The following is a 10,925-nucleotide window of genomic DNA, read 5'->3' as shown; positions in this document are numbered from 1 at the left end:
AACTGACTAATCACTCTGCTGATAAGAGTTTGCATAGATCTTTATAATAATTGAACCATCCAGGGATGTTTTTTCGTACTCAGGACTTATTTAGGTGTTTTAGTAAAACATTGTCAGTTTTTACAGATTAGCTTGTTATTTTAAGGGATAGTTCAGCCCAAAATCATTCACTTCATATACTCACCCTCATATTGTTCCAACCCTGTGAGTTTCTTTCTTCTGCTGAACACAAACGGAGATATTGGACCAAATGTTTGTAACCAAGCACCATTGACAACAGTATTTTTTTCCAACTATGGTAGTCAATGGAGGGTGAGATCTGATTCATAGAGGTTTGGAACAACTTCAGGGTGAGTAATGATGACAGAATTGTTGGGTGGAGGATCCCGTTAATGGATTTCCTTGATGGAAATTTGGAATGGAATCTGTCATTTTAAATCTCACAATCAAATCATGTATTTGTTTTAGGGACAAATGCAACCAACTGGGACAAACCTCTGCTGTAAAGAACCCATAAGATGCCATCTGGTGGCAGTGCGTTCCTTACAAACAGCAGGGGCAGTAACACAGTGATGGCAATATCATATTAATGTAACATCGTGTTCAACTTTACATGGTACTCCAAGATACTTTAATGATGGTCTATGATGGATGTGTAAAATCACCACCACCACAATTTTTTGTTTTTTTTTGTCAGACTCTTGGACAGAATATTAGTCTTTAACATCTCTCCTGTCCAAATAAATTTGCCTGTTGTTGGATATCTTTAATGTGTGGATTATACTATGTTACTTGCACAAACTGACTTTTTAGATTATTGGTAATTGTAAAAGCATTCTTTAGAAATGTTGGCCCATATTGATAGGATAGCATCTTGCAGTTGATGGAGATTTGTGGGATGCACATCCAGGCAGTGGTGTAGTCTAGTTTTTTGTAGTGAGTATACTGTGATATACCAGCAGCCCCCCATTTGCGAAACATTTTCAAAACCTCTGTGATATTCCTTTAAAATTCTGTTTTAATAGATTTGATTATTATTTTAAAAATTACGTTTTACTATGCAATTTCTTTCATAATTCCATCGAGTTACTTTATTTATCTCTATAAACTGTTGTAAATTAAAGACATTTGAGCTTCTGTGTGTTTTAATAAACTATTATTAGACCTAATTGAAGTAGGCCTATACTCTACTGTGCAATAGTAATATATTTCTTTTATATTTTCTTCAAGTGATACAAAACGTTGATTTTGACAGGTTGCATGAAGCAGGGGGGTCATAGGATTTTGATCATCACTTAGGATTTTTTCTAAAAAAAAAAGACAAAAAAGGTAACACTTTAGTTTAGGATCTAATGCTCACTATTAACCAGTTTCATTACATGCAAAGGCAGGGTTTTATAATCACTGTTGTCCCAAATGTGAGGTAGATCAGTCATGGGGGTTCAGGGTTTCCCTGAGAAAATTTTTATTTCTCTGATCTAAATATGTGCATTTTAGGATGTTTTGAAGGCCAAAAAAATAGATAACAGCTTTAAAACATGTCAGTGGGCACTGGGCAGCTTATTATTTCTCTCTCCTCATCAGCATCATCCTCTTTTTCTCTTTGTTTTTATCTTGCCCTGTCTCTTCCCCTCCTAAAGATGAGCTTTGACTGATATAGGCTTTTCATTTTTGTCTGTCAGTCAAGACAGTAAACATGGGGTCAACTGATGGATTTGGATTTTCCCTATGAATAATTTTTCTCGGACACGTTTATTCACTGAAAGCTACTAAAGCTAGGTAATTAAGTTTATTAAATGCATTCAAAACATATAGGCCTAGGCTACACATTCATTATTGATCTTATGCCTAAAACAGGGCCATAGACAGGGCTTTATAATCAAAGAGGTCCTAAATTTGAGGTTGGTGCTTCAATTTTTTTTTTTATTTCTCTGATGTGCATTTCAAGACGTTTGAAGACCAAAAAAAGAATAAGAAATAGCTTTAAAACCATGTCAGTGGGCAGTACATTCTCTTCCCCTCCGAAGGCTGAGCTTTTTTAATGTACTAAAGGCTACAATTTTATTATATTCTCAATATGTACACATTCATTATTACTCTTGTGGCTAAAATGATGAAAACGGCTTTGTTAATGTTTCTTGTCCCCTCGCAATGACAGTGAACTATTAAATTGCATGAGTCACGTTACAGGCCTATTTATTTCAGTTCAAAATGGCGAAAGTAGGCAAAACTATATATTTTTTTGTCATTCGTTTAACATTTATGACCTAAAAAATGTAAAATATGAAGTTTAGCCACTTACATCTTATCTCGCACTTGCCCGTAAACTGAAGCGTCGAGTCGCTCTGCTGAAATTCGCGCTCAGCGTCGGTGAACATAGAGCCCGCCTACTTTGATTTGATTTGATTTGTCATCTCGAATATTCTGACATTGACGAGCAGTGACAGACCAATGAGGCTCAGATGAACACGAACACACACTGTCCTGTGTTTTTGACGTGCTCTCTGCTCGCGCGCTGGGCTTTATGCCCAGCTGCACTACTTCCTGAACTTCAGCCAGCTCCTTGTTTCCTGTCTGCCATTATTGGCCATGATTATTGTTGCCATGACTACTGAGGTCAGGTACACCTGAATTAATCAATTTGGCCAATAATGGCAGACAGGAAACAAGGAGCTGGCTGAAGTTTAGGAAGTAGTGGGCTGATGTCGTAGGGAATGTATTTCACAAAACGATGTTGTTACGAATCCTCACGCTTTTTAAAGTGGGCATACGGAGATCTTTGACATTTCCTAGTGGGCATACGCAAATCCTTGACATTTTCTAGTGGGTATACGGCGTATACCTGCATATCACGTAGACTACACCACTGCATCCAGGGCACGAAGCTCCCGTTCCACCACATCCCAAAGATGCTCTATTGGGTTGAGATCTGGTAACTGTGGGGCCATTTTAGTACAGTCAACTCATTGTCATGTTCAAGAAACCAATTTGAAATGATTGGAGCTTTGTGACATGGTGCATTATCCTGCTGGAAGTAGCCATCAGAGGATGAGTACATGGTGGCCATAAAGGGATGGACATGGTCAGAAACAATGCTCAGGTAGGCCGTGGCATTTAAACGATGCCCAATTGGCACTAAGGGGCCTAAAGTGTCCCAAGAAAACATCCCCCACACACCATTACACCACCACCACCAGCCTGCACAGTGGTGAATTTGGCTTTGTTATAGACCTAAATATGATCACCAGATGAAAATATATTTAGAAACAAAATTCACATTTTGAAAAACTCATAAATCAGTCAAATCATGGTTTGCTTTAAATCTTCTGATATCAACAGGTTCAAGATTATATTATAGAGATGTCTAAATGTGAGATTTTGGTCTCATCAGGGATCATTGTAACGGACAACACTGAGGACAGTTGAAGCACTGAACTGTCTGTGTGCAGTGATTATTTCAATCACATGAGGGCGCTCAAGCTTTATTTCCTAATTCTGTAGAACCAAGGGTAATATGTACCCATATTTTGAAGTGATTAAAATGTACGTTTGGAAAAACAACTGCCATCATCTTTTATACATGTTATCTGAGTAAGTTATCAACCTTTATCTTGTGTTTTTTTTTTTTTATGTTGAAAATACTTTAGGTGGAGACATCCTGTTCAAATGAAGCTCTAATGATCTGATCAACTCGACAACATGTAACGGTTCATTTCATAAGTTTATTTCATTAAAATACTTTACAATAAATATTAAATATTAGTACAAAATATGGATGTAAACAAACATTCATCCTTTAAATATTTGAAGAATCCTCACATTTGAAGAATCCCAATCCATCACAAAAAACAAAAACCAGAAGGCCAAGATCTGCAAAGGACACATCGAGTCTAATAAATACATCCAATTATAAACTGTACTTGGTACATACGCTCTGAAGATATTTACGGAATCAAATTTGATTCTTAACTCCGGATTAGTTGTTTCTTCTCCAGCGTGAAGTTTGTGAATCGGCCTTTTGACATCTGGCTCATGTCCACCTGCTCGAAATCCTCATAAGCCGTGCTAATAAACCATCCGGGATACTTAACGGATTCAAAAGTGTTATTAGCCACACCGGTCTCTTTCCTGAAGAACAGGAGGTTGTCATTCTGGTCACCGACTTTAATGGTGTTTAATGTTTCACTGATCTCCTGAAATAAATAAAAAAAATCAGGGGATTAAATCTTTCGTTTATAATGTGGATACAGAAAAAACAATAATAGGGTTGTGAAACATGGCGTGGGGAACAAACCTTCAAGACCAGGTGGGGGGAAGCATCGTCCAGCGTGGTACAAGCGAGGTAGAGATTGGTCTGGGAAATTGCCAGGCACACAGGCTGGGATGCATTCGGGGGGGCACTCGTTGACGCATACAGCGACAGACTGAAATCAACTGAAAATAAATAACGGTGTAGGTTAAGAGGATCATTTCTGAAGTCGGGTTTAAATGTGAAAGCTCAGAAAGGGGGCTTCATATGTAGTACCTTTCAGAGCTTCCCATCATTTTATGGATTCAGATTTCATTCAAAATTACATTATGAAGTTATCAATTGGAAAAATTAATGGTACATGCACTTTTTCAAGTTGATTGTACTGAAATGTGTGTTGGCAGTGCCTGTACACAACCATCACATAATGATAAATGAAAGGGTAAAATGAGTGTTTTCTTACAATACTAATGAGAATTTTTAATTAAAGTATATTACAAACTTTTCAATTAGACCCTAAAGAATCAAATTGACTTGAAAATGGCATTATGACCCCTTTAAGCATGAAAGTGTTATGCAATTATTAGGACTCTTCACCTTTTTGGCATAAATTGAGTCAAGAACCCTAGTTTTAGAACCACGTTGAACCTTTTTTTTGGAAGAGTGATGAGATTTACCTTTGTATCGATTGTTTCCGTCTCTCAGCGTGACAGCCAGCAGACGAGGAGATCCCGTGCTTTGCACCAGAGTCTTCTTGAACTGATCACAAACGTTGCACTTCACCGTCTGGTTGGTCTTGGTGTAAGATGGTGTCACCACCCGCTCCATATGATGCTCTGTGGAAATAAAAAGACATTAGTGAACGTCAAAAACAAACAAAAAAAATATTTATATAGTGCTTTATACAATACGGATAGTTTTAAAGCAGGAAAATAACAGAATTAGTGACTACGTTCATAATGTGATTATAATGGAAACAATACTTTGAGCAAACTGATGTGAAAAAAACAGGCATGTAAACACTTTAGCTGTATCTGAAATCGCACACTTCCTTACTATATAGTAGGCGAAAAACAGTATGTGATAAAAGAAGTATGTCCAAAATTAAGGTACTCATAAAAGAGTACGCAAAAAGTTCCTGAATGACCAAGTACTTCTGGTGAGATTCTGAAGTGTGCATATGATGGACACTTTACTATCCCATGAGGCCACGGGAGAGGATTTATGAATGACTGAAGCAACATGAAGTAACGCTGGTAGGTCGCTTGATAATGACAACATGGCGACTGTAGTACATTTGAATCACAAAAACTGTAAAAAAAAATATTGTTGGTTTTATCTTAATTTTAAGTTCATTGAAATGGAAAAATTGAGTTAATACAACGAGGGAGATTGATTTAATCATCAGAAACTCAAAATATTATGTTATCTGAACTACATAAATCATCTAAGTTGATTTGAAAAAAGAAAAAATGTGATTACAAATCATTAAAAAATATATTTTTTTTTTACAGTGGTACTATATAGAACATACTTTTTATGGGTCACGAAGTAATTACTTTTTCAAAATAAGAGCCTACTCAAGAGAGTGTGTGATTTCTACGATGTGTTCAGCCTTCAATCACACCATTTGACGCAAACTAGTAAACAGAAGTAAAAAAGCATCATATTTTTGAGGTGCTGAAGAAACCGAGTACATACTGACATCATTGCGCGACATAAATATGATGCAGTATTTTGTTATATCAATACGCCCAAACAAATGTGTTAAAACAGTGGCCAGTAAACACACCTACTGTGTGTCAGTTCATTATTTGTGCTGTTCATTTGTGAATAATGGTGGTAAAATAGCCAGAATAATGAACAAATTGCTTATAAATGGGAGTGAAGGTTTGCTCATCACATATCTTAATCTAGTTATTGGAAATAATCACATTTTCATGATGCAAATACTAAAGAAATTAAAATGTTGCTGTAAAGTAGCATGAAAAAGACAATAGTCGTGATTCAGTTCTCATTACTATCCTTTAGTATGGTATTGCAAATTCATAATATTATAGTGGTTTCAAAGGACAAACTAGGTCATATTGGTCACTAGATCACAGTAACTGGTTTGTTGTGGTGGCCCACCAGCTCTGACCATCTTGACTAATGTGGTTTACCAGTTCAGTCAATGCACAACTAAACCGCCAGAAGCTAGTGTTAGCAGCATACAAGTTTGGTAGTGGTACCTTGAATCACACGGTCCATGATTATGTCGAGCACCTGTTCTGCACCAAACTCTGAAGACACTGTTTTGACGTGCTTCATCCTATTCACAGCAATGACGATGTTCACCACCGGCTTCATGCTGGGGGGATGCCTCGACATTTCCAATCTGATGCTTCCATCCATGTTGCATTTGCAGCTCTGTGGAGAAATGATGTTTAGAGCGGTTTTAGATGACTTCATATTAATTAGACCACATTTATAAGCATATTTAAAAGCAACCCACCATGGATAGTTGATCTGAGCAGTCCATCTCGTCAGAATCGGCACTGTCTGAGTAAAATGCACTGTCTGTCTCAGATACACTGTTTAAGGAAACAAATCAAGTATAGAATTAGACGACAAATGAAAACAAAGCAAATTCAAGATGTACGAGAGGTGTTTGATTATTCAATAATAATATGAAAACGTTTGATCTGGAAACTTACTCATCATAAGCCAGAGTTATGTCATATCCATCGCATGCCATCATTCTAAAATAAAGCAGAAAACGGGTTAAACATTGAGAAAATAATATTCTATCTCTTTAAAAACGCAATCTTAAAGATGTAATTGAATGTCACATACCTGTCGTTTAGTTCAGTTCCCTTTCTAGAATGAGTGAATTGGTTCTTTCTCTTGTGAGATTCTGTGGTTTAATGAGTTGTGACAGTAGAAGTATTCCTTTTTATATACCGGTCCTGAAAATGGGAATTTCCCCTCAATGAGGATTGGAGGAAGTAACGTAAATGAACATGTTTTCGACATTTCGGGCATATCAGAGCAGGTGCGCCACGTTTTAAAGTGGTAAATCCCGTAAAGACGTAAACCAACTCGCGTAAACGTACTTTTTTCTTTGATAGAAAAATATTAAACATAATTATTTACATTTTCTACTAATGTCATGACGCAAACGCTAGGATGTGCTCACGTGCACTCTTAAATATGGCGCAATGGTCATTGCTCATTGCTGTCTGGATCGATCTGGATCTAATCATTACAAAATGTATGTTAAAAAAATGCTATTTTAACAGAATAACTTAAAACCCCTTCTTTTATGATCATGTTTTCTCATAATTAAAAGTCAGTTTGATAGATTAAATAGTTTGGCATTATGTTTACTTTATTATTTATTTAAAGTAGTAAGCGGAGAAAAGCATTTGTTTTAATAGTAAAAAGTAATTACAAAATTAAAACATTAATTCAAACAATTAGTTATGCAAATAGCATTTTTTATGTGACATAAAATAACTAGCCTTCTAATAACTACTAAAAAAATACTAACAGTTGTCAGACAACTTGTATATTTGTATTATTACATTTAATTTGATAGGCATGATGCAGTAAGATCAAAATTGTCTTTTAAAAATAAGCTGATGAATTTATGTGAATATTTCTCAAGATCTAAAATCCAAGTGAATATGTCCCTTGTCCAAGAAAAAGTTCACGTTTCACTTGTCACATATGTTTTAATGAAATCTTGCCTTGTTTAAACAGCCTATAAGAGGCTTTTCAGCAAACACATTACAGTACAACTATAAAACAAAACAGCAAAAAAAAAAAAAAATTAATAGGTAAAATGCAAAAACATTAACACATTGTTTTGATCAGCAACAAAAAATATAATTACGCCAGTTGGTTTTTTCTTTCTTTTGGTCACCAACAGCTTTTGCAACAATATGATGTAACTAAAGTTTGATGGGGGGAAAAAAAATCAGTAAAATTATCCTACTTTGCAACAGTTTTGAAACCAACATGAGTTAAAAAAACAACTTATGAAATTGAAAACATTACACTTACTAAGATAGTTTAACCTGTGTGACAACTAACCCCGGTCTCCTCTGACAGCATGGCTGCTATACGACAAAACACTTTTACACTCATCTTTGAGATTTAGCCTAGGCTACTTGTCAAATAAATGTAGGTTTTCGGCACGGCCATTATCTGATCTCTCCAGACCTGATCTCTGCTGCAAGACTGTGATAACATCCCATAATATCACATTCAGAGGTCTGACAGGTGTCCATGAGATGTAAAAGATGACTGTTATTAAATTAATGTCCATGTTGAGTTGTCCTCATTCTGTGGGGTCCAAAGGTTTCACATATTTCTGCAAATTATATCTTGTGCATAACAATATGAGAGAAAAGTTGAACTGAAACCCTCACTTTTCTTTTCAGTTCAAAGGAGTTCGCATGATTTTCACATGACCACACATTTCTGACTAAAATGTCAATAAAAATTCCAAACATTTTTCAAAGGTCATCAATGTGGATATTTGTAGCATTATTAGGGTATTAATAATTTTCTGTGTTCATGTGCTCTTTCATTTTATCCCACTTTGCACCGTCTAGCTTAGTTTTGGGTAAGTGACAAAAAAGGAATTAATAAGCTATATGTTCAAAAGTGTAATTGATTTCTAAGTACTGCATGCTATTTAGTAATTGCTTTCTCAATCCCATATCAACTTTGACAAATTGAACAATACAAAGATATAGACATGAAACTGCTCTTTTAATTCTTTCAAATAAATAATAAAAATTGCATTAAATAATCTTGAATTGACCAAAGTATTTAAATGAACAAGTTTACATTAAAACCATACATTCTATCATTAGATGACACAGTCTCATCCCAAGAAGTCATGTAACTGACGTCTTGGGACGTCTTTTGACTACCCTATCTCACGACCAATTCGTACGAATTCGTACGAATGATTCAAAAGTGGCTAATTCGTACTAATTCATACGACCTCACTCGTACAAATTTGTACGATTTGTCTAAACCCACGTGACGGTTATGTTTAGGGGCGGGGTCAGGGGTAGGTCATTCGTACGAATTCATACGAATTTGCTAATTCGTAAAATATGTACGAATTAGCTAAATCGTACTAATTCGTACGAGTGAGGTCGTACAAATTGTTACGAATTAGCCACCTCGTAAAATTCGTACGAATTCCCAGATCGGGTTGCTTTTGACCATACGTCAAAATCCGCCTTTTTAGGGTAGGCTACCATTAAACGTCGGTTACATGACGATCCCGGGCCGTCATACAACTGACGCTTTACCTTTAACGTCGGTTAGGTGACGGGGTATAGGTTTAGGTCTGGGGCAGGGTTAGGATCCGATAACGACGTTTAAGGGTACCCTAAAAAGGCGGATGTTGACGTATGGACACAATTAAGACGTCCCAAGACGTCAGTTATATGCAACGACGTCTTGGGATGAGACTGCGCTGCATTAGACGTAACGTTTTAATGTAAAATCCACTATTGTCATGAAAGTTATCCCTAACTGTAATTTTTCAAGGGAAAAGTACTTGAAATGCATTACACCCAACACCTTTGACCATGGGTTTGGACATATATTTGGACATATTTTTGAACGTTCAAATCACTTGCGCATGTGCTGTGGTGCATGCAAACAGAGAGCTGACAGCGCGCAGATGGTAGGCTATGCTGATGACGAAAAATATGTGGACAGAATACATTTTAAGATTAAGATCTTTTATTTAAAGTCATAAAAATACACCTTTTAGTTTTTACAAATAGGCCCCCAGACAGCAAACTGACATTGAATCAACGTGGAAACGACGTCTCTCATGACATTGAAACAACGTTGATTTTGCTCATCGAATTAACGTTGAACCAACGTCAGACGCGGCATTCTTCAAAGCTAAATGAAAATCGAAAATTGGTTTGCTTTCATAACGTTGAAACAACGCGTTGATTTCAAGTTGATTTTCCGTTAGTTTTGAAAGAATGACGCGTCTGACGTTGGTTCAACGTTAATTCGATGAGCAAAACAATGTTAGATCAACGTTGTTTCGATGTCATATTTCCACGTTGATTCAATGTCAGTTTGCTATCTATACCCCTTAAATAACTCTGCAGATGAAACCATTGAAAATAAATATCATTGCATTAGCATTTAAAGTCCCCGTGAACCGGAAGTTGCAAACGATTTTTCTCCAGTGCTGTGACGTATTTCCAAGTGAAACGGAATATTGAACAGAGGGCAGGGTTTTACTCTAGCGCTCCTACTCTCCATCTCTCGCTCATAGCAAACTAACGGTTTGAGGAGAGTGGTTAAGCGTTTCCCCACCCAAACTGTGAAACCTACGTCATCAGAAAAAGAAACCGTTCCAGACCGGAAGTAACTTTTCACATTTTGATAAAAGATTACTAAGGTAAAACATTTTTTTAATATATATTTACTTGCACGGATTAATTGTTCACCACAAGATTAGTAATATGCGCTAACAAAGTAAATAGGTTCAATTTTGATTTCACGGGGACTTTAAAGTCGGCATCTTGCAACCTTTAACCTCAAAGACTGAACAATCGAGCATTGGGAAGTTTTCTTCTTCGTCAGTTCCCCTATTATGCGGTGTGCCCCACGGGTCCGTTTTAGGCCCTTCTCTTTTCAC

The 10,925-nt window shown here is 36.5% G+C and overlaps 1 protein-coding gene across 1 annotated transcript; it reads right to left on the bottom strand.

Moving 5' to 3' along the window:
• Positions 1-3,702: 3,702 nt before the first annotated feature.
• On the bottom strand, positions 3,703-7,235 carry il1b (interleukin 1, beta). Its single transcript, XM_039678070.2, has 7 exons — positions 7,085-7,235; positions 6,946-6,990; positions 6,744-6,822; positions 6,481-6,658; positions 4,927-5,085; positions 4,295-4,434; positions 3,703-4,193 (listed from the first exon to the last, which is right to left on the bottom strand). Exons 2-7 carry the CDS (start codon positions 6,987-6,989, stop codon positions 3,966-3,968), a joined length of 828 nt encoding a protein of 275 aa, XP_039534004.2. The 5' UTR covers position 6,990; positions 7,085-7,235; the 3' UTR covers positions 3,703-3,965.
• Positions 7,236-10,925: the final 3,690 nt, after the last annotated feature.

The sequence above is a fragment of the Pimephales promelas genome, chromosome 23 (genome assembly GCF_988280905.1).
Source record: "Pimephales promelas chromosome 23, fPimPro1.hap1.1, whole genome shotgun sequence".
Classification (NCBI taxonomy): domain Eukaryota; kingdom Metazoa; phylum Chordata; class Actinopteri; order Cypriniformes; family Leuciscidae; genus Pimephales; species Pimephales promelas.
Note: the sequence above shows the minus strand (reverse complement) of the source record. Positions and strands in the feature narration are given on the sequence as shown.

Excerpts from the sequence above, each read along its gene's own strand:
- il1b (XM_039678070.2), bottom strand. The coding sequence starts at position 6,989 with ATGATGGCATGCGATGGATATGACATAACTCTGGCTTATGATGA. Across the intron at positions 4,435-4,926 it reads CGGAAACAATCGATACAAAG|TTGATTTCAGTCTGTCGCTG; the intron begins GTAAATCTCATC and ends ATTTATTTTCAG. Across the intron at positions 4,194-4,294 it reads CCCCCCACCTGGTCTTGAAG|GAGATCAGTGAAACATTAAA; the intron begins GTTTGTTCCCCA and ends TATTTATTTCAG.